At 38.3% G+C, this 26,895-nt stretch overlaps 1 protein-coding gene across 3 annotated transcripts in view; it reads left to right on the forward strand.

Moving 5' to 3' along the window:
• Positions 1-26,895, forward strand: part of PPM1L (protein phosphatase, Mg2+/Mn2+ dependent 1L) — a 326,033-nt gene that overhangs the window by 197,558 nt on the left and 101,580 nt on the right. For all 3 annotated transcript variants that reach the window (XM_002814250.5, XM_024245323.3, XM_054552940.2), the window contains one exon: positions 20,067-20,241. In XM_002814250.5, the coding sequence (XP_002814296.2) occupies positions 20,067-20,241 (175 nt within the window). The remainder of the gene's footprint in view (positions 1-20,066; positions 20,242-26,895) is intronic.

Consider the following 26,895-nt stretch of genomic DNA (forward strand, 5'->3'; position numbering starts at 1 on the left):
AAGCAGCCATCAATTAAGAAAGCGTTCAAGCTCAGCACCTAACCACCCAAAATTCTAATCACACCACTGAACTCCTTACATCACATTGGACTAATCTATTACTTTATAGAAGCAATAATGTTAATATAAATAACCATTTATCTCTAGCACCTAGCACAGTGTCCAGCACATAGTGGACATCCAATAAATATTAATTAAAAGGATTTACTTCTAGTTTATGACTGTGTGACTGCCCATCCAGCTATTTTCTTATGGAGTTGAAGTCAGACTTGGGAAAAAGATATATTTTTCTCTGTAAGGTTCATGAACTGTATGCTCATCCAAATTTTAAAATGTGTCATTTTCTATTAACACAAGCAGGTGCAGTCACTGCTGAAAATATAGCTTTTCCACACAATTAGGTATCTCATTTTCCTCTTGCTAAAATAAGATACCCTTTCAAACCTTGGTTTCATAGTTATGCAACACTGCCGGTGATGCTGAGTTCCTTTCCCTTCTGCTATATATTGCTGCAGCTTTCTAGGATTCAAAGTCCCACTTGCAGTCCTCGGCAGGAGGAGTCAGGTTAGTGTTCTTACCATGCCTGGGATGGTCAAGAGGAAATCATTGTGTTTTCACAGTGCTTTGCCACAGGTCATTTTGTGGCCTGTTTCATGCAGCTTGCTGAGATTTGCCTGATTGCCCACAAGCTGTTGGGAAAGGATTCCAGGTGCTCCCTTGCATTAGAAGTACACAAGGTCAGTTAGTTTGCTTCAGGAAAGGGCTCAGCCTTTTTGAGGCTGAGCAGACTAGCAATTTTGTATGATTTAAAAAAGCCGTGGCACTGAGGGTTGAAAGACCATGTAGGAACATCATTGAATATAGTCAAGGTTTTCCCAGGAATTAAAAATGTTTACTTGCCAAATTCTGTCTTGGGGGATGCAGAAGGACTGTTCTTGTGGAGGGTCTTGTACAACCCTAGATGTACATCAGAATTTGTTACAAAGCTTTGTAAAAACACACATGCCTAGACCTTAGAAAATCAGAATCTCTAGGGGGTAGAATCTGGTGTTTTTCACCTGTTAGTGAGCCTGTTAAAATACAGCAAACATTTAAAAAGTAGATTCTAGAGTCCTACCCTAAAAAAAGTTGATTTACTAAATATGGAGCAGGCCCCATGAATCTGCGTTTTTAAAGAAGGCAATCCCCTCTTTCCACCCTAGGTGACTTAGAAGCAGTTGGTTGGAATACCAGCCGTGAAGAAACACTGATGAAGCCCAGTGACCTAATTTTGTAGAAAAAACGAAGCCCTGTCCTAGTGCCCTTCCCCTGTATGGAGCTAATAAGGCTTCACCATGACCCTGTTTATAAACTTTTTACCTGGATTCCTAAAATGAGACATTAGATACTGCATGTGCATTTCTGGGAAGAGGATTTGTTGCTCTCAAAGATTTTTTAGTCAGGTTGAAAATAATACAGAAATATTTGAAAACACATTTTTATCATGAGATACAACAGGCTGTGGCTCTGTCCAAACCAGCAGTCCTTGCAAATGGGTTCCTGTGGTATAAAATAAGGTGTGATGCTCGGCAAGTATAAAATAGTATGACATTTATATGATTTATGGCAGAAGAGAGGCAAATGTCAGAGTGATAGGAAGAAACATTGTGGGCACGGTCCCTTTTATCTTTCTTTGTGGTCATGTAGAGTTATCACTCATAGGACATTAAGCCTGGTTTTAAAGCTCCCATTCCCCGTCCTTTTCTGCCATCATGCCTACGTTGGACTAAGTGTCAGGGAAACCCACATAGGTGAAAAAGCTTCTGTCCTACCTGCTAGTTGCTCATAAACTAGTGGGAAGGCAAATAGGTGACTAGATAGAGACACTTTGAAGTGGTTGAGAGCTGTAACAGAGATCTGAACATAAGACATTGTGGTGACAAGTGGGAAAGCAATCGCTTTAATTCTAAGAGACTACTTTTGCAACCAAAGTGATGATTCCTATTTGTACAGAAGTTTTAAAACTATATGTATGCAGTAGATGCTACTGAATTTGTTCTTTATTTACCCATATGTGAGATACAACAAATTAAGTTTGCTTCATTAGGGTTAGCCTCAAATAAGCTTTGATGGCAGGTCTCGAAGTGGGAGCCAGAGAGAGAAGAGTAATTTAGACCTTCAAGGAGCACAGATCTTTGTGTTTTCCTCCACACAAAGTTAAATTTCAGAGTAGAGAACATTTGTCTTTCTTTATCTTCACTTTCATACTTTACACTCCATTCCCAGGAGTCTCCTTGGGTGTCTTATTGCTTGTCAATCCACCTCCTTGTGGGTAAAAATCTGATCAACTTGCTCACACTAAGACTGATGTTTACTTAGTATGCTACTCCTCCTTAAAATATTTACCTTTTGGTAGGTGAAGAGCTGGCATTAACCAAAGATTGAAGCTATAATGATAGAATTTCAGGCGTCAAAAAAGGGAAAATGATTTGGGGGTGGGGATCCTTTTGGGGTTACTCACATCACGCTAAATAAGGCAGTTACCAGCTCCCTGGACAGAAAGACCAGGCCTTCTCCATACCCCAACTACACATACAAGGAGCCTTAATCTAATACAGGTTTTGAAGGCACTTCTTAAAGTCATGTCAGATTGGAGACAGAAGCCCAACTGGCATTCATCTGGAGCTTCCCTGCCACCCTGGCCACACCTGCCTTCTGGAGGTCCACCCTAAAGAGCCTGGTAGGTAGCAGCAGGGCAGAAGCCAAATGAGGCCCAGTAGGAGTTCTCTGGCGCTACTCCTATATAAATAGTGGTTGCCAGCCAAAGAACATTCTTATCTGACCATGTTTTGGCTACCTCCTAAGCAGCTGCTCTACTGTCATAGCTTCAGAGTTCTTTTTGATTAATAACTCATGAGTGTTTTATAATTCACTTCTACCAGTTCCATTGGCTTCCTGAATTCCCAAGGGCATTTTCAGTTAGCATTCCACATGGAACTTTCTGGAATACATTTGGATAGCACTAATGGAAGTTAATATTTCTCCAAGCTCTATAGCCCAAGATTCAGAAAGGGAAGGGAATTTTATCAGTATTTAACCATAATTTTCTCTGAATTATGAAACATAGTTCTCTCTGTAAACAAATATTACTTTTCATTCTACAGATCTCAAGTGCATAGAATGTGAAACATCTTCTTTCTGTAACTGCAGAAAAGACAGGAACTCACCCATCACAAAATTTAGCCAGATTGCTTTGGCTGAGTGCCGCTTGTTTTCTCAACAGATTGATGAGAAAGTCCGACATTAGGCTGTTTTTATGTTGCCATCCCTCAGGGGAACATAGATGTGTATTTGTGCTTTAAAACAAAAACATCATGAAACTAGTACAAACTATTCCCTCTGAATCCCTTAACCTATCCCTGGAATATGTGTAATATTGAGGGGCAAAGAATTCATCATCACTGTGGCAGTAGGGAAGTAAGGTCAACTTTTTGTTAGACTGTAAAGCAGATACATTTTTTAATCCTTTAGAGTTTGGGGGTAGGTGTTGATCGAAATAATAAGAAAAGGAAAATGGGCCACATAGCTGAACAATGTTTGATAATTTGGCAAAATTATATTTTATTGCAATTACAGGGTAAGATCTAGAAAAGAGAGGGAAGTTATTTTTTATGTACAAAAACATCCATCTGCAATTAGGGAAGCCATCATACAGAAAGTGGGATTTGAGTGATATTTTCACACTCTGGCACGCTTGGTGCTACCGCATGAATATAGTGTCAGATTGAATATGAATTAGATGACTGATAAAGTTATTTGAGGTTTGTCACATTAGGAATTCCAAAGGAATTGTCTGGGATAATCTGTAACTTAGTAGTCCATCACTTTAATGCTTAAACTAAATAGGAACTTTAGTCTTCATATTCAGCCGGTTAGATGACTTCAAGTCTTTCACACACTGAGTGTTATGCCCGCTGTGATAGTCGCTTTACCACATGACTAGCATTTGCACGTCTGCAGCTTTGGTTCTCCAGAGCAATCTTAAATCTCTGTAATAGGTGTAAGATTTCATTTTTATGCTTCTGGTTTAAGCCTGGGACTTTTTCCTGATGCCGTCTCTCTTGAAGGAATCAAATTTGCCTTCTTGAGGCAGAATTATGAATTCAGGACTGCAAGATGGTCATCTCAAAGACACTTTCTTATTTGAATAACCTCTCCAGGTTAGAAGTGCCAAAGACTAAAAATGGCAAGAAATGACACTCTTGGCAGGCATGAGAGAAGAATAACTCCCTTGCCTTATGTTCTCTTCCTGGTGGGCAAGGGCACTCACTCTGACTTTATTTTAAAGTGCCTGCAGCCAAAGAGCAGCTGTCAAAAGTTAATGATATGTTACCATAAGAAAGATGGATTCCAAGGTGAAACTAAGTAAATTAACGTGTGGTCTGTGTGCTGGCTGCTGCCAGATCAGCAAACACACGTCCCCTTCTCTTCAAGGGCAGGGAAACCTTGCCTGCAATAAAATATTACTCTCTTCTCTCTTCTTTCTTGCTCTGGTGTGAATTTCGAAGGATTCCCATGATAATCTCTCCTTTATCTTGTGAATACCTTGTGATCATCCCTCGGTGACCATTTCCCTAAATTCAGCCCTTTTTCTACTCAGTATTTGCAGAATTGATTCTCATCTTACTTCCCTTGTATGTCTTCCTCAGTGCCAAAGTCTCCTCACAGGAGAGGGCCACTGATCAGATGTCCTTAAAGCCAAATCTAGCATCTTATTTTATGATTTATCAGTGTTTTAAAATTTATCAGTGTTAAATTTACTGTTGACATGAGTGCAAAGATCAGCCCTTTTGCTTTTGTCCCTTTTTTTTCCAGCTTTGGAAGGCTGTGTCCATTCACAGTCAACACACATAACTGAAGCAGAAGCCCTGTGTGTTTTTTAGGCATATATGTGGTGTAAACATAAATTGAAAGGCACTGCCATCAATTATTTGTCCCATTCAGTTTAATGGAGCTTGAGGGTTTCTCTCTCTTTTCAGACTATAATTGTGTGTGTTCGTTTGTGTTAAATAAAATGGAGGGGGAAAGGTAATCTATAAAATTGTGAAATTTGAGGGGTATTAAAATTCTTAAACTTTTTATCTTGGCAAAGCGCTCCATAGACCATCCATAAGGCAAAAATCTCTTTTCTTCTTAAGATGCATGTCTGAGGTTTTGAAATCTTAAAATCTCAACTCTTGGTTTTTCAGTTACTTGGAAATTGGGTCTGTATATCAGGACCAACATCTACAACATACTTCATTACAAAGTTAATGATAAATCCATTTCTTGGTTTAAAGAATATCTTCTAAATAAGAATTTATTGAGTATAGAGGCACTTTCTTTTTGATTATCATTACCTAAAACTTCATAAAATTGCTTACTATTCACTAAGTCTTAGAATTGGTAATAAAATAGAATATTTGTTAAAAAGTGAAGGAACAAAAATAAAAAACTCACACAACCATGACATATGAATTATTAAGTAAAAATTATTATGTGATGAGGCATATTTTCATAGTTAAGGATATCAGAAGCCTGTTTTTATTTTAAGTCCACTAAAGGTCAAAATGAGTAACATAACAAAATGAGTAAAGTAACTTGACCTTGACACTTTTTTTCCCCAGAGAAATATACTAAAAGTGATTTGAAACATAGGTCTAGTTTACTTGTGATCTTTTTCTAATGGCGGTTCTATTAGAATTTAATTACATCACTTATTATCTCTTCTTGAAGAGAAGCTTTTGGCTCCCAGGAAACTTGCAAATAAGTTTAATACCTTTTCCTCACAGAGATTTTGGAGGGGTCATTGTGATGGTGGTGGATATTCTCTAAAATATGGAGAGATGAATAGTTTTCAGGCTTACTGTTAAGTTTACAAGAGTAAATTTAATATGTTGTGTAACTTTATTCAGTTTTCCCATTGCTTTTAACAGCTTTGCCCTCAGCTTTAGCTTCCAATTACGCAGCATTGAAGGCATGTTTTTCTTTCCCATCTGTTGGGAAGCTTTGCTCATGTGTTCTTTTGTTCTATTCTGGGTTTTATCCCAGCCTGGGGCTGCTTTACCTTGTAAAGAAGTGACCACAGTAGGCATTGCCATCTTTGTAAAAAATTAATTTTTTTTTTCTAATTTAAAAGCAATTTGTGTTTCCTGCTCCAATACTCACTGTATAACTGAGGATAAGTTTCTTAACCTCTCTGAGTCTGTTTCTTCATCTGTAAAAATCTATTAGGGTTGTTGTAAGGATTAAATATGCTAACACATTTAAAGCATTCAGCACAGTGCTGGCACATAGAAATATTGTTTTATTTTATAAAATTTGGAAAACTTTAGAGAGAAAAAATAAAAATCACACCAATTTTTATTACTCTGACATAACTAATGATATACATTAATTTAATTCACCCTTTTTTTCCCCTCACACATGAGGTATACAAACTACTTTGTAATCTCCTTGTTTTTGAAAATGTCTCACTCTGTCACTCAGGCTGGAGTACAATGGTGGCATCTCAGCTCACTGCAACCTCCACCTCCCGGGGCTCAAGCAGTCCACCCACCTCAGCCTCCTGAGTAGCTGGGACCACAGGTGCGTGCCACCACGCCTGGCTGTTTTCTTGTATTTTTAGTAGAGACAGGGTCTTGCCATGTTGCCCAGGCTGGTCTTGATCTCCTGAGCTCAAATGATCCGCCCACCTCAGCCTCCCAAAATGCTAGGATTACAGGGGTGAGCCACTGTGTCCAGACTTAATCTGCTTTTTATTATTAATATTTTCCTACATAATTTAGTACTCTTTTATAACACAATTTTTAATGCTTATTCTGTTGATAGTTTCTTTTGCTGTGTGGAAACTGTAGTTTAATTAAGTCCCATTTGTCTATGTTGTTGCTTTTGCCCTTAGGGTCTTCGTAATCAATTCTTTGCCTAGGTCAATGTCTAGAAGAGTATTTCCTAGGTTTTTGTTTTCTCCTTCCTTCCTTCCTTCCTTCTTTCTTTTTTTCCTTCTTTCCTTCTTGACGGAGTATCGCTCTGTCATCAGGCTGGAGTGCAATGGTGTGATCTCTGCTCACTGCAACCTCTGCCTAAGCAATTCTCCTGCTTTAGCCTCCCGAGTAGCCGGGACTACAGGCACGCACCACCACGCCTAGCTAATTTTTGTATTTTTAGTAGAGATGGGGTTTCACCATGTTGGCCAGGATAGTCTCCATCTCTTGACCTCGTGGTCTGCCTGCCTCAGCCTCCCAAAGTGCTGTGATTACAGGTGTGAGCCACCACGCCCAGCCTTCTTTTTTAAATTATTTTTTAAAATTGGTCTTTAAATTCTACCAGAATTATTTCCTGATTATTTTTCTGTGTTCCTCTCCTATCTTAATTTCTCTCCTTAATTTCTCTGCTGTTTAGCACTTAACATAACTCATGCATTAAATAAATATATTAATTTATTTCAGGATTCATGCCTATTTTTGCATTACTTTGTAAAATGTGTTTTTCCAGTATTTCATGTGTGTTTTGTTTGCATATTAAAATTGCAGTTTCCTTTATGGTAAAGGCATGTTTTCCCAACAGTTCAAGCCTAATATGTATTACTCAGCAGACAGTCAATAAATTAGAATTGGCCGGCTAACAAGTTTTCTTTTCTTTTTTTGAGACGGAGTCTGGCTCTGTCACCCAGGCTGGGGTGCAGTGGCGCGATTTTGGCTCACTGCAAGCTCTGCCTCCCGGGTTCGCGCCATTCTCCTGCCTCAGCCTCCTGAGTAGCTGGGACTACAGGCAACCTCCATGACGCCCGGCTAATTTTTTTTTGTATTTTTAGTAGAGACGGGGTTTCACCATGTTAGCCAGGATGGTCTCCATCTCCTGACCTTGGGATCCACCCGCCTCAGCCCCCCAAAGTGCTGGGATTACAGGCGTGAGCCACCGCGCCCGGCCAGGTTTTCTTTTTAAGATGAATTGTGCAACATTTAGCAGTTCTTGAAATATACTTTTGCACCACCCCACCTGAATTCTTTAATATGTATTAGTTCTTAAACAATATACCATATGATAGTAAATAGTTTTTTAGCCTAATGACCAGCATCAGCATTCTACCTACATTTCCAGAATTTAGGTTCTTAATCATTCTGCTTCTTTTCTTTTATCCTTCTTACCCACCGAGTTCTTTTTATAGAGTTTACTGTAACCCTTTAATGTCTTCCAGACTAACACTAGAATGGGTAATATAAATATATGTAAATTCTGTAAGAAGGCACATTCAGCACCTTTTATGCCCTGCCTTGTAAGTTTTCAGCTCATCTTTTTACTCTAGCTGTTGCCAAAGCCACCATCTTTTCAGGTCTAACTGGAGGGAACCTGTGAACTTTTTTGCACTTTCTACCCTAAGATTTCTCTTCAGCCATTTAGGATACGTCTGGCTAAACATAAAGCTGAAAGTCCAGGTGTAATTAACATCCTGCAAGGCAACCTTTAACTCAGGTGTACAGCTCTGATGTACATTATACATGATTCCTCAAAGGGTCCCTAGAAGAATCAGTCAAGCCCATTGCCAAATGCAGAAATAAAGGCAAGAATGGAGAAGATCAAATGATTATGGAGAGGAAAGCATTAAATAAAGCTTCATACAGCTTTAAGTGTGAAACACATAATTTGCCATTTTGGCGTGTGAATTATGATTGGGTTTGAGCTGTTTACTTTTCTAAAATAATGGCATGAAAGAAAATTAAAGACCAAGAATAGTTCCATTTGCCATTAGAAAACCAGACTTTTATTCTCTATCTGAAATTGTGAGAAGATCTGTATGCAAGAAAGAATTAGGAACTGTCAAAACATTTTCTCCCAAGCTATCTGAAAGTACTTGATTTTTAAATAGTGTCAAAATATTGAGCTTCTATGGTACAAAGCATTGAACCAGATGTGGGGGAACAAAATAATGTGTAAGATACAGTCCACCAGATGGAGGAGCTAAAGTACCTATACCCATACAAACACAAAATAATTGGAAAGCTGTTGGATGCTCTTAAATGTTCAAGTTAGGTTAGGCAATACTAATGGTATATACATGGCATTTGAGCCAAACTTTGAAAGATATGAAGGATTGGCTAAAACCAATAACAGACCATGAGTATTTGTTTTTTTTTTTTAATTTATTTTTTATTGTTATTATTATTGTTATACTTTAGGTTTTATGGTACATGTGCGCAATGTGCAGGTAAGTTACATATGTATACATGTGCCATGCTGGTGCGCTGCACCCACCAACTCGTCATCTAGCATTAGGTATATCTCTCAATGCTATCCCTCCCCCCTCCCCCCACCCCACAACAGTCCCCAAAGTGTGATGTTCCCCTTCCCGTGTCCATGTGTTCTCATTGTTCAATTCCCACCTATGAGTGAGAATATGCAGTGTTTGGTTTTTTGTTCTTGTGATAGTTTACTGAGAATGATGATTTCCAGCTTCATCCATGTCCCTACAAAGGACATGAACTCATCATTTTTTATGGCTGCATAGCATTCCATGGTGTATATGTGCCACATTTTCTTAATCCAGTCTATCAATTTTGGACATTTGGGTTGGTTCCAAGTCTTTGCTATTGCGAATAGTGCCGCAATAAACATACGTGTGCATGTGTCTTTATAGCAGCATGATTTATAATCCTTTGGGTATATACCCAGTAATGGGATTGCTGGGTCAAATGGTATTTCTAGTTCTAGATCCATGAGGAATCGCCACACCGACTTCCACAATGGTTGAACTAGTTTACAGTCCCACCAACAGTGTAAAAGTGTTCCTATTTCTCCACATCCTCTCCAGCACCTGTCGTTTCCTGACTTTTTAATGATTGCTGTTCTAACTGGTGTGAGATGGTATCTCATTGCGGTTTTGATTTGCATTTCTCTGATGGCCAGTGATGATGAGCATTTTTTCATGTGTTTTTTGGCTGCATAAATGTCTTCTTTTGAGAAGTGTCTGTTCATGTCCTTTGCCCACTTTTTGATGGGGTTGTTTGTTTTTTTCTTGTAAATTTGTTGGAGTTCATTGTAGATTCTGGATATTAGCCCTTTGTTGGATGAGTAGGTTGCAAAAATTTTCTCCTATTTTGTAGGTTGCCTGTTCACTCTGATGGTAGTTTCTTTTGCTGTGCAGAAGCTCTTTACTTTAATTAGATCCCATTTGTCAATTTTGGCTTTTGTTGCCATTGCTTTTGGTGTTTTAGACATGAAGTCTTTGCCCATGCCTATGTCCTGAATGGTAATGCCTAGGTTTTCTTCTAGGGTTTTTATGGTTTTAGGTCTAACATTTAAGTCTTTAATCCATCTTGAATTGATTTTTGTATAAGGTGTAAGGAAGGGATCCAGTTTCAGCTTTCTACATATGGCTAGCCAGTTTTCCCAGCACCATTTATTAAATAGGGAATCCTTTCCCCATTTCTTGTTTTTCTCAGGTTTGTCAAAGATCAGATAGTTGTAGATATGTGGCATTATTTCTGACAGCTCTGTTCTGTTCCATTGATCTATATCTCTGTTTTGGTACCAGTACCATGCTGTTTTGGTTACTATAGCCTTGTAGTATAGTTTGAAGTCAGGTAGTGTGATGCCTCCAGCTTTGTTCTTTTGGCTTAGGATTGACTTGGCGATGCGGGCTCTTTTTTGGTTCCATATGAACTTTAAAGTAGTTTTTTCCAATTCTGTGAAGAAAGTCTTTGGTAGCTTGATGGGGATGGCATTGAATCTGTAAATTACCTTGGGAAGGATGGCCATTTTCACGATATTGATTCTTCCTACCCGTAAGCATGGAATGTTCTTCCATTTGTTTGTATCCTCTTTTATTTCCTTGAGCAGTGGTTTGTAGTTCTCCTTGAAGAGTTCCTTCACATCCCTTGTAAGTTGGATTCCTAGGTATTTTATTCTCTTTGAAGCAATTGTGAATGGGAGTTCACTCATGATTTGGCTCTCTGTTTGTCTGTTATTGAGGTATAAGAATGCTTGTGATTTTTGTACATTGATTTTGTATCCTGAGACTTTGCTGAAGTTGCTTATCAGCTTAAGGAGATTTTGGGCTGAGACAATGGGGTTTTCTAGATATACAATCATGTCATCTGCAAACAGGGACAATGTGACTTCCTCTTTTCCTAATTGAATACCCTTTATTTCCTTCTCCTGCCTAATTGCCCTGGCCAGAACTTCCAACACTATGTTGAATAGAAGTGGTGAGAGAGGGCATCCCTGTCTTGTGCCAGTTTTCAAAGGGAATGCTTCCAGTTTTTGCCCATTCAGTATGATATTGGCTGTGGGTTTGTCATAGATAGCTTTTATTATTTTGAGATACGTCCCATCAATCCCTAATTTATTGAGAGTTTTTGCATGAAGGATTGTTGAATTTTGTCAAAGGCCTTTTCTGCATCTATTGAGATAATCATGTGGTTTTTGTCTTTGGTTCTGTTTATATGCTGGATTACATTTATTGATTTGCGTATATTGAACCAGCCTTGCATCCCAGGGATGAAGCCCACTTGATCATGGTGGATAAGCTTTTTGATGTGCTGCTGGATTCTGTTTGCCAGTATTTTATTGAGGATTTTTGCATTGATGGTCATCACGGATATTGGTCTAAAATTCTCTTTTTTTGTTGTGTCTCTGCCAGGCTTTGGTATCAGGATGATGCTGGCCTCATAAAATGAGTTAGGGAGGATTCCCTCTTTTTCTATTGATTGGAATAGTTTCAGAAGGAATGGTACTAGTTCCTCTTTGTACCTCTGGTAGAATTTGGCTGTGAACCCATCTGGTCCTGGACTTTTTTTGGTTGGTAAGCTATTGATTATTGCCACAATTTCAGCTCCTGTTATTGGTCTATTCAGAGATTCAACTTCTTCCTGGTTTAGTCTTGGGAGGGTGTATGTGTTGAGGAATTTATCCATTTCTTCTAGATTTTCTAGTTTATTTGCGTAGAGGTGTTTGTAGTATTCTCTGATGGTAGTTTGTATTTCTGTGGGATCAGTGGTGATATACCGTTTATCATTTTTTATTGCATCTATTTGATTCTTCTCTCTTTTTTTCTTTATTAGTCTTGCTAGTGGTCTATCAATTTTGTTGATCCTTTCAAAAAACCAGCTCCTGGATTCATTAATTTTTTGAAGGGTTTTTTGTGTCTCTATTTCCTTCAGTTCTGCTCTGATTTTAGTTATTTCTTGCCTTCTGCTAGCTTTTGAATGTGTTTGCTCTTGCTTTTCTAGTTCTTTTAATTGTGATGTTAGGGTGTCAATTTTGGATCTTTCCTGCTTTCTCTTCTGGGCATTTAGTGCTATAAATTTCCCTCTACACACTGCTTTGAATGCATCCCAGAGATTCTGGTATGTTGTGTCTTGGTTCTCGTTGGTTTCAAAGAACATCTTTATTTCTGCCTTCATTTCGTTATGTACCCAGTAGTCATTCAGGAGCAGGTTGTTCAGTTTCCACGTAGTTGAGCGGTTTTGAGTGAGATTCTTAATCCTGAGTTCTAGCTTGATTGCACTGTGATCTGAGAGATAGTTTGTTATAATTTCTGTTCTTTTACATTTATTGAGGAGAGCTTTACTTCCAAGTATGTGGTCAGTTTTGGAATAGGTGTGGTGTGGTGCTGAAAAAAATGTATATTCTGTTGATTTGGGGTGGAGAGTTCTGTAGATGTCTATTAGGTCTGCGGAGTTCAATTCTTGGGTATCCTTGTTGACTTTCTGTCTCGTTGATCTGTCTAATGTTGACAGTGGGGTGTTAAAGTCTCCCATTATTAATGTGTGGGAGTCTAAGTCTCTTTGTAGGTCACTCAGGACTTGCTTTATGAATCTGGGTGCTCCTGTATTGGGTGCATATATATTTAGGATAGTTAGCTCTTCTTGTTGAATTAATCCCTTTACCATTATGTAATGGCCTTCTTTGTCTCTTTTGATCTTTGTTGGTTTAAAGTCTGTTTTATCAGAGACTAGGATTGCAACCCCTGCCTTTTTTTGTTTTCCATTTGCTTGGTAGATCTTCCTCCATCCTTTTATTTTGAGCCTATGTGTGTCTCTGCACATGAGATGGGTTTCCTGAATACAGCACACTGATGGGTCTTGAGTCTTTATCCAATTTGCCAGTCTGTGTCTTTTAATTGGAGTATTTAGTCCATTTACATTTAAAGTTAATATTGTTATGTGTGAATTTGATCCTGTCATTATGATGTTAGCTGGTTATTTTGCTCATTAGTTGATGCAGTCTCTTCCTAGTCTCGATGGTCTTTACATTTTGGCATGATTTTGCAATGGCTGGTACCAGTTGTGCCTTTCCATGTTTAGCGCTTCCTTCAGGAGCTCTTTTAGGGCAGGCGTGGTGGTGACAAAATCTCTCAGCATTTGCTTGTCTGTAAAGGATTTTATTTCTCCTTCACTTATGAAGCTTTGTTTGGCTGGATATGAAATTTTGGGTTGAAAATTCTTTTCTTTAAGAATGTTGAATATTGGCCCCCACTCTCTTCTGGCTTGTAGGGTTTCTGCCGAGAGATCAGCTGTTAGTCTGATGGGCTTCCCTTTGATGGTAACCCGACCTTTCTCTCTGGCTGCCCTTAACATTTTTTCCTTCATTTCAACTTTGGTGAATCTGACAATTATGTGTCTTGGAGTTGCTCTTCTCGAGGAGTATCTTTGTGGCGTTCTCTGTATTTCCTGAATCTGAATGTTGGCCTGCCTTGCTAGATTGGGGAAGTTCTCCTGGATAATATCCTGCAGAGTGTTTTCCAACTTGTTTCCATTCTCCCCATCACTTTCAGGTACACCAATCAGACGTAGATTTGGTCTTTTCACATAGTCCCACATTTCTTGGAGGCTTTGCTTGTTTCTTTTTATTCTTTTTTCTCTAAACTTCCCTTCTCGCTTCATTTCATTCATTTCATCTTCCAGGGCTGATACCCTTTCTTCCATTTGATCGCATCAGCTCCTGAGGCTTCTGCATTCTTCACGTAGTTCTCGAACCTTGGTTTTCAGCTCCATCAGCTCCTTTAAGCACTTCTCTGTATTGGTTATTCTAGTTATACATTCTTCTAATTTTTTTTCAAAGTTTTCAACTTCTTTGCCTTTGGTTTGAATAGCCTCCCGTAGCTCAGAGTAATTTGATCATCTGAAGCCTTCTTCTCTCAGCTCGTCAAAGTCATTCTCCATCCAGGTTTGTTCTATTGCTGGTGAGGAACTGCGTTCCTTTGGAGGAGGAGAGGTACTCTGCTATTTAGAGTTTCCAGTTTTTCTGCTCTGTTTTTTCCCCATCTTTGTGGTTTTATCTACTTTTGGTCTTTGATGATGGTGATGTACAGATGGGTTTTTGGTGTGGATGTCCTTTCTGTTAGTTTTCCTTCTAACAGACAGGACCCTCAGCTGCAGGTCTGTTGGAGTACCTGGCCGGCCGTGTGAGGTGTCAGTCTGCCCCTGCTGGGGGTGCCTCCCAGTTAGGCTGCTCGGGGGTCAGGGGTCAGGGACCCACTTGAGGCAGTCTGCCCGTTCTCAGATCTCCAGCTGCATGCTGGGAGAACCACTGCTCTCCTCAAAGCTGTCAGACAGTGACATTTAAGTCTGCAGAGGTTACTGCTGTCTTTTTGTTTGTCTGTGCCCTGCCCCCAGAGGTGGAGCCTACAGAGGCAGGCAGGCTTCCTTGAGCTGTGGTGGGCTCCACCCAGTTCAAGCTTCCTGGCTGCTTTGTTTACCTAAGCGAGCCTGGGCAATGGCGGGCGCCCCTCCCCCAGCCTCGCTGCCGACTTGCTGTTTGATCTCAGACTGCTGTGCTAGCAATCAGCGAGACTCCGTGAGCGTAGGACCCTCTGAGCCAGGTGTGGGCTATAATCTCCTGGGGCACCGTTTCCTAAGCCCGTCGGAAAAGCACAGTATTCGGGTGGGAGTGGCCCGATTTTCCAGGTGCCGTCTGTCACCCCTTTCTTTGACTAGGAAAGGGAACTCCCTGACCCCTTGCGCTTCCCGAGTGAGGCAATGCCTCGCCCCTGCTTCGGCTGGCGCACGGTGCACTCACCCACTGACCTGCGCCCACTGTCTGGCACTCCCTAGTGAGATGAACAGGGTACCTCAGATGGAAATGCAGAAATCACCCATCTTCTGCGTCGCTCACGCTGGGAGCTGTAGACCGGAGCTGTTCCTATTCGGCCATCTTGGCTCCTCCTCCCCGAGTATTTGGTTTTCTGTTCCTATGTTACTTTGCTAAGGATAATGGCCTCCACCTGCATCCATATGCCTGCAAAGGACATGATCTCATTTTTTTATAGCTGCATAATATTCCCTGGTGTATATATACTACATTTTCTTAATCTAGTTTATCACTGATGGGCATTTAGGTTGATTCCATGTCTTTGCTATTGTGAGTAGTGCTGCAATGAGCATATGCGAGCATGTGTCTTTATAATAGAATGATTTCTATTCCTTTGGGTATATACCCAGTAATGGGATTGCTGAATCGAATGGTATTTTTATCTTTAGGTCTTTGAGGAATCACCACACTGTCTTCCACAATGGCTGAACTTATTTACACTCCCACCAGCAGTGTAAAAGTGTTCCTTTCTTTTCCTCCACGACCTTGCTAGCATCTGTTTTTATTTGACTTTTTTTTTTTCTTTTTTTGAGACGGAGTCTTGCTCTGTCGCCCAGGCTGGAGTGCAATGGTGTGATCGCGGCTCACTGCAAGCTCCGCCTCTCGGGTTCACATCATTCTCCTGCCTCAGCCTCCCCAGTAGCTGGGACTACAGGCGCCCGCCATCATGCCCAGCTAATTTTTTGTATTTTTAGTAGAGACGGGGTTTCACCATGTTAGCCAGGATGGTCTTGATCTCCTGACCTTGTGATCTGCCTGCCTCAGCCTCCCAAAGTGCTGGGATTACAGGCATGAGCCACCATGCCCGGCCTCTCTTTGTGTTTTAATTTGCATTTCTGTAATGATCAGTGATGTTGAGCTTTTTTTCATGATTGTTGGCCGCATGTATGTGTTCTTTTGAAAAGTATCTGTTCCTGGCCCTTGCCCACTTTTTTATGGGATTGTCTTTTTCTTGTAAATTTGTTTAAATTCCTTATAGATGTTGAATTTTAGACCTTTGTCAGGTGCAGAATTTTCAAAAATGTTCTCCCATTTTGTAGGTTGTCTGTTTACTCTGATGATAGTTTGTTTTGCTGTGCAGAAGCTCTTTAGATTAATTAGATCCTATTTGTCAATTTTTGCTTTTTTTGCAATTGCTTTTGGTGTCTTCAGCATGAAATCTTTGCCCATGCCTATGTCCTGAATGGTGTTGCCTAGGTTATCTTCCAGGGTTTTTATAGTTTTGAGTTTTACATTAAAGTCTTTAATCCATCTTGAGTTAATTTTTGTATATTGTGTAAGGAAGGGGTCCAGTCTCAATCTTCTGCATATGGCTAGCCAGGAATCCCATGGTGTGCTTTCAATAATATAGAGTACATCAATATTTGTAAAATGTGAATTATGGAACTATTTCCTGTACCTCATAGGTATTTCAAGGAAAAAATTAATGACAGATATTACACTGAGTAAGAAGGTAGTGTGAGTTTAAAAATAGTTATTGTGCAGTGTGTCTCTTCATTTTCCAGTGTCAGGGAAAAATGTTAGTAAATTCTACAATTAAATATGTTGCACAAATGTGCTGAGTCCATTTACATTTTATGGAATAATTTCATTTGTTCTGTACTAGCTGGCTGGCAGATAAATTGAACAATGTTTGGTGATGTTAAATTGTAATTTTGTCAGCAACAGAATTAGGAAATATAAATCTGGAACTAAAACGTGTTGTGTTCTCTTTGGCTACTCTAGGGGCTAAAATATAACTTTTTACCACCACTTTCCAGTGGACTTTTCCTGGGAAAAGTCATTGTTCTGGCAAGTTTCTTTTCATCCTAAATTGTGTTAACATTTAAAGAGAAAATCATGAAGCTTATAAAGAAATATATTTTAGGGTATCTACCCAAAGGAAAAGAAGTTATTATATGAAAAAGACACGTGCACATTCATGTTTATAGCAGCACAGTTCACAATTGCAAAAATGTGGAACCAACCTAAATGCCCACCAACCAACAAGTGGATAAAGAAAATGTGTTGTATATACATCATGGTATGCTACTCAGCCGTAAAACGGAATGAAATAATGGCATTTGCAGCAATTTAGATGGAGTTGGAGACCGTTGTTCTATTTGAAGTAACTCAGAAATGGAAAACCAAATATCCTAAATTCTCACTTATAAGCGGGAGCTAAGCTATGAGGATGCGAAGGCATAAGAATGATATAATGGACTTTGGGGACATAAGGGGGAGGGTGGGAAGGGGATGAGGGATAAAAGACTACACATTGGGTACAGTGTACACTGCTCCAGTGATGGGTGCACCAAAATCTCAGAAATCACCACTAAAGAACTTATTCATGTAACCAAAAACCACCTGTTCCCCAAAAACTACTGAAATAAAATTTTTAAAAACCAAATACATTTTAAAGACAATTTAAAAAAATTACAATCGTAAAAACACGGAAACAATACAAAAATGTGGAACGTAGAAAGTATTGTCTGTGTGTGGTTGCTCACGCCTGTAATCCCAGCACTTTGGGAGGCTGAGCTGGGTGGATCACCTGAGGTCAGGAGTTCAAGACCAGCCTGGCCAACATGGTAAAACCCCGTCCCTACTAATAATACAAAAAAATTTAGCTGGGCATGGTGGCAGGCGCTTGTAGTCCTAGCTACTCAGGAGGCTGAGGCAGGAGAATCGCTTGAACCCAGGAGGTGGAGGTTGCAGTGAGCCGAGATCACGCCATTGCACTCCAGCCTGGGCAACAAGAGTGAAATTCTGTCTCAAAAAAATAAAAATAAAAAAATGTAAAGTGTCTTCCACAATTGGAGTATATTCTTCCATATCTTCTCCTATGCCTAAATGATAATACTAAATACACTATATATGTATGTGTGTCACTTAATTATGCATATATATATATATATATATATATATATATATATGTTGTGGGATATACTATACCTGATATTCTGTGACTTTGATTTTTAACCTCAACAATATATCATGGTATTCTTCCTGCTCAGTACATATAGTCCTATCTCATTTATTCCAAAGGCTATAGAGGATACTACTCTATAAATGAAAAAAACGGAACCTCTGTTGATTAGTATGTATCATATATATATCAGTATGTATGTTTAATACATACTTATTTTAAATTGTACAATTAATAGCTGTACAGAATTTTAAAAATTGATACATTGTAACTTTACATATTTATGGGATATAGTTTGATGTTTCAATACATGCATATCTTGTATAATGTTCATATCAAGGTAGTTAGCATGTCCCTTACCTTATTCATTTATAATTTATTTATGTTGGGAACATTCAAAAACCTTTATTCTAGCTATTTTGTAATATACAACACCTTACTGATAACCATAGTCACCCTACTGTGCAACAGAACACTACAGGTTTTTCTTTTTTCTATGTAGATGAGTCTTTGCCTTATTCTAAGCAAAGATTGCCCCAGAGACCATCTTTTTTTTTTTTTAGCAGTTTTTTTTGTGTGTATGTGAAGTTTTATACTGGTTATGAATATAATTTTGAATAATATATGGTGCACTTCATTGATTGATTGATTAACCTTAGACACTATGTGAGTAAAGCAGGACTGCACTGCAAGGAGATGCTAAACTTTTGACATTCCCAAGAGAGAAGTTTTATAAATTTCAGAATTCCCCTGATTTATGCATGCCTCTCTGTCACTTAATTATGCTCATAAAATTCTGCTTAACTAGCACTGGAATTCTCAACTTGGAGAGAAAAGAGTATGCTACCACTGCAGCCTACCAGAAAAACATATCAGAATCTTTGGGAAAATCTTTTCAAAATATGCATATCTTCCTTCCTACCCCCAAGTGGAACATGCTTACCTGATTGAAAATCACTGCATGTAATTAGTTGTTACTAATTGGAATGTAACTATTTGGGAGTGTGTTGTACAGATAGTGTAAAAGCAAAAAACAAACAGCAACAACAACAACAAACTTGTCAAAGTAAGAATTATATGTATGTAAGCTTAAGGCATTTAAGTGGTGAAGAGGTTTGTTTTTTGTTTTTTTGCCCCAGGTTAAGGGGCATTGTCTTAAATCTCCTCATTTTCTGTTTATCCCATTATTTCATTATCAGCCCTAGCAGAGGACTCTCCTTTATAAAATTCACTTTACAAGAGTTCTTATGTAATTGGAAATCATCATTCTCAGCAAACTATCACAAGAACAAAAAACCAAACACCGCATATTCTCACTCATAGGTGGGAATTGAACAATGAGAACACACGGACACAGGAAGGGGAACATCACACTCTGGGGACTGTTGTGGGGTGGGGGGAGGGGGGAGGGATAGCATTGGGAGATATACCTAATGCTAGATGACGAGTTGGTGGGTGCAGCGCACCAGCATGGCACATGTATACATATGTAACTTACCTGCACATTGCGCACATGTACCATAAAACCTAAAGTATAATAATAATAATAATAATAATAATAAAAGAAAAAAAAATATTAAATAAAAAAAAAAAGAGTTCTTATGTAAACATTAATGAGTAGAGACTAATAAAACAAAGTAGGGATGTGGATGCCATAGCACAGATGGGGTCATTGCTGAGATGAGTGACTGTCTTCTGCATTGTAGACAAGGGCAAGTCAGATTTGTATCCAGCAAAATCACTGTCAGGGGCCTTCAGTTCACTATAATAGTTGAAACTCTGAGTACTAAATCTGTGAATATCTAACCAAGTCTATCATCTTTTATACCTTTAAACCTAGTAGAAAACTCTTAGAGGTCTGCGATTCTATCTATTTGAAGATCACCTTACTGGGTCCAGTGGATACTAAAAATGACAATGACAAGGACATGCTTGTCTGGAGGGTTGGTTTCACAGTGCTTTGAGCTTTCTCTATAGCACCTGAGGGTAAGTAAAAAGTCTAAGAGGAGAATTTCTAATGGAGTTCTCTCTCTGACTGTTTTATCTGCAGACTGCAGCTGAATATGTAAAATCTCGACTCCCAGAGGCCCTTAAACAGCATCTTCAGGACTACGAGAAAGACAAAGAAAATAGTGTATTGTCTTACCAGACCATCCTTGAACAGCAGATTTTGTCAATTGACCGAGAAATGCTAGAAAAATTGACTGTATCCTATGATGAAGCAGGTATGTTTGTTTTTAAAACACACTTTTTTTTCTCCTTGCAATAAAATTTCATTATAAACCTTGGTTAAACTTGGTAAAAGGTTAAGGGCAAACTAGATTCAAAGTTATGTAACATGGACTAATAGTAAGTTTCTTCTCTGCAGTTTTAGTTTCAAGATGGTCAGGAGATTCCTAAAAATGGATCTTAAATATCAAATGCCTTTAAAATTTTGCTGTTTTTTATTGGGATTTTTTTGGCCTTTTATTAACCGGGTACTCCTAAAGTGTTATGCCAACTTTGGATAGCAACTGAAAACTTTTACATCCGAGAATCCAAGAAATGTTATTCGATTCAAATATTTGTGTTAATATTAGATATTTTCTTTTCTAAAGAGGTAATTTTTTTTCCCTCAAACTGTTAAGCTAATCATTGCTTTCTTTTCCTTAGCAACTCAGACACTACCACATCAGAGACTTCATCTCCTGCCTGCCATAGGTTCTTCCCATCCAAGGGAGCTTATTAATGAAGTCATGGACAGACCTCCTTATAACATTATTTTAATCTATTATATGGTCTGTCAGCTAAGACCCAATTTTAATGAAATTAGTATGGTATTACTTGGAATTATGAAAATCTTTAATAAAATTTAACTTAAGCAGCAGAAATACCCTGATTAAAATTGCTATACCTCTCCACCTCCCCCCTCAAAAAAAATGGAGGAAAAAGTACAGGAGAAAAGGTTTCTAATGGTCAAATGTTAATGGTATTAATTCTTATATTAATGCCAAGAACTTCTGTTTCTATTTTTACAAGTATTTTTTAGCATGCGTCTTATTTTCTTCATCAGAATCTATGCATGCTCAATACTTTCTTACCATTTGATTTCAAGTTCAAATAGCAAACAGAAGAGCAAATAAACAAAACAAAACATTATACTACATTTGCCTAACCACTTAAACAATATTTCTAGTTACTAAGCTGCCCCCATGTATATTCCACCCTCTAACCCCTTCACCTCCCTCTCAAGCAGGATCTGTATTTCCAGTTTTGCCCAGGACATCTCTGCTTTCTCTTATTCTTCTTTGCTTTTTTTTTGTTTTCCAGACACATTGGCTTTCTTCTGCCTAGCGTTTTTGTTACTTTCAATATTTTTCTCATTGGAATTCTTGTTCATCTCTTCTCTCATCCTTAATGGAATAAAGTTAGGTTTTGATCAGTCTCAACCAAAATAATATTTAAATATTCATAGCATCTTATAGATCATAGAACTCATATAGTCCACCCACTTCTTGCCCCATGACCATTTTATGGTGAGAAAATAAACTCATAGACTTGCCTGAAATAATGCAGTTACTTAGTTGTAAAACTGGGATGCCAACTTCCTAATTACTAATCAAGCTAGGTTCTCATTTGCTCAGTAAGCAATTGTTGAATGCATGGCAATATACTAGGCTGTTGAAGGAAAGAGAAAAGCAGTGAAAACATGGAAAGGAATCTGAGATGTAGAACATAGATCTTGCAGAAAGTCTTGCTGGGGGACTAAAACATACATGTATGAGCTCTAGAGAAAAATTTCTGAGGAATTTGGGACTAAATACACCTTGTAATATCTTCACATTATTAAAGTTAAGATGAAATGTGGAGCCAAGAAATAGTGGAAATGGCTGAAATTTTCCATGAAATTCTGTAGAGGGGGCGTTATTTTAAACCTTGAAGGACAAATGGTGGGCAAGTATTTGTGAAGAGAAGGGGGATGCATTCTAGTGGATGAAGGGGCACAAGTAGACATCAAGGTGAGCATGAACATTAGCTGCAATCACCCACCACTCAATTTTTTCCTGCTTCAGGAATAAGTTTCCATCTTCTGCACTGTTGTTGAGCAGTAACTGATCCTCAGAGGTAGGCTTGCACATGGCTTTTAGGGGCAAATAGTTTGGCATGGAATTAATCTGTCAATAAGCCCTGTAGCATGAAACAGTGGAAATAAACACAAGATTGAGAGTTAGAGGATCTAAGGTCTAGGCCTTCCACCAGGTTAATACTGGTGTGATCTTCAGCAAATTAACCTCTTAGAACCTATGTTTCTTCATCTCTAAAACTGGGCTAATATAATCTCACATGATAATAATAAAATACTATCATGTTTGGGGAAGTCCTTAGAGATCATATTGCAAATGCTAATTAATGCCACTAGTGATGAATGAGAACAGATTTGGACCTTGTCTATCCCTTAAACCAGTGTAAAGTACAGCTGACCCTTGCACAACATGGGGGTTAGGGATGCCAACTCTCCATGCAGTCGAAAATTAGCATAAAACTTTTGATTCCCCAAAAATCTTAACTACTAATAGCCTATTGTTGACCAGAAGCCTTACTGATTACATGAACAGTCAATCAACAAATATTTTTTATGTTATATGTATTTATACTGTATTCTTAAGACTAAGCTAGAGAAAAAAATTTATGAAAATCATAAAAAAGAAAAAATATATTTACTATTTATTAAATGGAAGTGGACCATCATAAAGGTCTTCATCCTCATTGTCTTTACTTTGAGTAGGCTGAACAGACTGCTGAAGAGGAGATGAGGAGATGGTCTTGCTGTCTTAGAGGTGTCAGAGACAGAAGAAAATGCACGTATAAATGGACCCATGCAGTTAAACCTATGTTGTTCAAGGGTCAGCCATATTCTAACTTAGTCTTTTCTTGGCATATAGTGTTTGGGAAGGCAGAGGGGAAGTTTTTAAAGTGATCTTCAGAAGCTTTGAAAAGTTTAGCAACATCTATTTGATAAAACACCTGCTGTGAGCTCAGTTTGCCTTTGGTCATCTCTGCATGAGGTGATGCAGGGCAGTGGATGTGAGAGGGTAGGCTATGTGTATGCATGAGTGAATGAGTGTCGCTGTGTGTTGCAAAACCAAAAGTTACTACCTCCTCCTCCGTAACCCATATGTTAATTATTTCAATCAAAGAAAGAGGATAAAATAAGAAAAAACATTACTATTTAGCAGAAAAATATATCATAATAATACAAAAGAATTAGGATAGAAAATTGGTAGTAGTAGGCTGGTTGCAGTGGCTCATGCCTGTAATCCCAGCACTTTGGGAGGCTGAGGTGGGCGGATCATGAGGTCAGGAGATCGAGACCATCCTGGCTAACATGGTGAAACCCCGTCTCTACTAAAAATACAAAAAATTAGCCGGGCGTGGTGGCGGGCGCCTGTAGTCTCAGCTACTTGGGAGGCTGAGGCAGGAGAATGGCGTGAACCCAGGAGGCGGAGCTTGCACTGAGCTGAGATCGTGCCACTGCACTCAAGCCTGGGCGACAGAGACTCCATCTCAAAAAAAAAAAGAAAAAAGAAAATTGCTAGTAGTATCCAATATGTGCAGATATAACCATCCTACACAGAAGCTTCCTGACTTCAAATGGTTTAATTTAGTACTTTTTGACTTTATGATGGTGCAAAAGTGATACACATTCAGTAAAATCTGTACTTCACATACACCCATTCTGTTTTTCATTTTCAGTATAGTATTCACTAAATTACATGAGATTCAACACTTTATTCCCTTTATTATAAAATAGACTTTGTGTTAGATGACTTTGTCCAACTACAGGCTAATGTAAGTGTTCCGAGCATATATAAGTTAGGCTAAACTAAGCTATGATGTTCAGTAGGTTAGGTGTATTAAATGAATTTTCACCTTAGGATATTTTCAATTTACAGTGGGTTTATCAGGACGTAATCTCATTCTAAGTCAAGGAGCATCTGCACTAAGACATTCATTTGCTTCAACTATTTAGCTTCTTTCTATTCTATCTTAGTTTTGACTTCCTCACATTCTTGATTCAGCTCTCCCAGTTTTAGGAGGTAGTTAATTATTAGTTAGAAGATATCTTGGTCTCTAGAGAGGTTAATTTGTCTTTAATGCTCCTTCACTGATAAATCAGCCTGAGTGACTTAATGACAATTACTGCTATTTGTAGCGTCTAAACTTCTATTAATAAAAAAAAAATTAATGAAAAAAACACTTAGACATTTTTCTAAAACCATTGGCTCAGAATTTTTTCACCCTCTCCTTTTTCTCTTTCTCTCTCTCTTCCCCTTTAATACATATATACCTTAATGCCTTGCCTATCCATGAAATTCAGCTATCTAGCAACCTGGAATTCAGCAAGGGAAGTGAGCAAAAACCACGTGTGTGCAACCCTACCGTGTCACAGAACTGTGGACAAGTCCATACAACAGAGGCTTTCAGTTCTCACCTAGAATCTATATATTTTTATTTTATATAGTTCTGACTCATTAGGTTATATTTTCTAATGTGATATTTCCTTTTATAAAATTATCTTTCTGACTTAAAGTGTTATACTTTAATTGCAGAAATGAACAGAAATATGTAGAACAGTATAGTATAATATGAGAATAATAACTGTCAGTAATCTTACTATTGTAAACACTTTGGTATATTTTCCTCACTCTAAGCATTTTAAAAATGTAGTTGATATCTGGTAGTTTTATTGTGATTTTATATCCTGCTGTTTGCATTTAACATTATTACATAAGCACTTCCTCATTTCATTAAAGCCTCTTCATGTGAAGATAATTTTAATGGCTACATCATATTCTATTTGAAAGTACCACTCACTAAATATTCTCTTACGTTGGACATTTTCATTTTTGTTTTGCTCTTATGAATAATGCTGCAAGAAATATGGGGTTCATTTGTCTGCATTTTATATTACTCTAGAGGATAGACTTCAGAAAACATAAGAGTTTAGAATTGAAATGAGAAGGTGGGGAAGGGGATGATACTTGGAGCAGCATCACTGAAAACAGTAAGTAGTGAGAGCAAAGAGTAAATCCATAAAAAGCACTTAGCAGATTCCTGACATTGCACTACACTCAAAGTCATATTAGCATTCACAGACTGTGAGTTCACATTGTTGATCTTCACAATGGTAACCTTGATTCACAGAGAAAAGGTTCAATAATGTTTTTTATATTCTGTATATAAAAGTAGGAATTACGTAAACCAGTGTATTAATCCAGTCAGCCTGTGATATGGTTTGGCTGTGTCCCCACCCAAATCTCATCTTGAATTGTAGCTCCCATAATCCCCATGTGTCATAGGAGGGACCAGGTGGGAGGTAATTGAATCATGGGGGTGGGTTTTTCCTGTGCTGTTTTTGTGGTAGTGAATAAATCTCACAAGATCTGATGGTTTTATAAAGGGAAGTTCTCCTGCACATGCTCTTCTTGTATGCCACCATGTAAGACATGCCTTTGCTCCTCTTTCACCTTCTGCTATGATTGTGAGGCCTCCTCAGCCATGTGGAACTGTGAATCCATTAAACCTCTTTTTCTTTATAATTACCCAGTCTTGGGTATTTCTTCATAGCAGTATGAAAATGGACTAATACAGCCTGCTATAACAAAATACCATAGACTGGGTGGCTGATAAACTACAGAACTTTATTCCTCACAGTTCTGTAGGCTGTGAGGTCCAAGGTCAAGGCACCAGCAGATATGGTGTCTATAAGGGCCTGGTTCCTCATAGATGGTTGTCTTTTCACTGTAACCTTAAATGGCAGGAGGGCTGAGAGATTTATCTGGGGCCTCTTTTATAAGGGCACTAATTCCATTCACGAAGCGTTCACCCCTTTGATCTAATCACCATCCCCCACCTCATAATGCCATCACCTTGAGGATTAGTTTTCAACATATGAATTTTGGGAGGACACAAACATTTAGATCCCCTTTCTAACATTAGTTTAGAAAGTTTTTCATTCAAATTGTTTATATTTTGATAATTTCAAGAACTGATATGTTTTGTGGTATAGTTGAAAGAAAACTTGGAACCAAAAGATCCAGATTCTATTTCTAGTCTAGCTCTACTGCCAACCATATATGTGACCTTGAGCAAGTCACAAACCTTCCTAAAGCCCGTTTTCCTATAAACTGATGGCATGAACAGGACCTTATAGATGACTTCTAGTTCTAAAACTATGCTTTGGGTCTTATGACAATGGAACACTCAAATAGCTATAATTTGTGCAAGGCTTCCTGTAGCTGTGGCTTTTCTGCTTTTTCTATTGGTTTTCTTGTTTCTCCTTACACAGCCACATAATTTGTACCTAATTTCTGACCAAAAGAAGACCATCACTCAGCTTTCATAGCATCTGCTCATGAATATTCCCAGGCATACTTTTATTGGTGGGATGGGGAGTGAGACTATATGAGTCAAGCAAAAGTAGATTTTGGAAGAAGAGGTTCTAAGTTATCATTCATGGATCCTCATTAAGATAGTTTAGACCTTTTATGGTATTAGCATGTATTAATACTAAGCAAAATCCAGAGTAACAAGTAAGATGTGGTTTATATTTGATCTATTAATGTTTTTATTTAATTGAAGTACAAGTTTTTGCACACTTCAATAGATTGGGTTTAACACAGAGAAGTTTTCAAGGAAAGCAGTGGCATAATTTGAGATGAAGAGATCAAAGTAGCATTTTACACTGTCTCAGAAAGCATCATCAACCTAAATATTTATTATGTGTCATACTGGGCAAAAGTTGAAGAGAGGGAATCTTTCCTCATATTGTTTATTTTTATGCTGGAGTATTATATATGTTTCTGTAGCTAATCTCAAATTCTGTTTTTAATTATTTT

Source organism: Pongo abelii, chromosome 2, assembly GCF_028885655.2.
Source record: "Pongo abelii isolate AG06213 chromosome 2, NHGRI_mPonAbe1-v2.0_pri, whole genome shotgun sequence".
NCBI lineage: Eukaryota > Metazoa > Chordata > Mammalia > Primates > Hominidae > Pongo > Pongo abelii.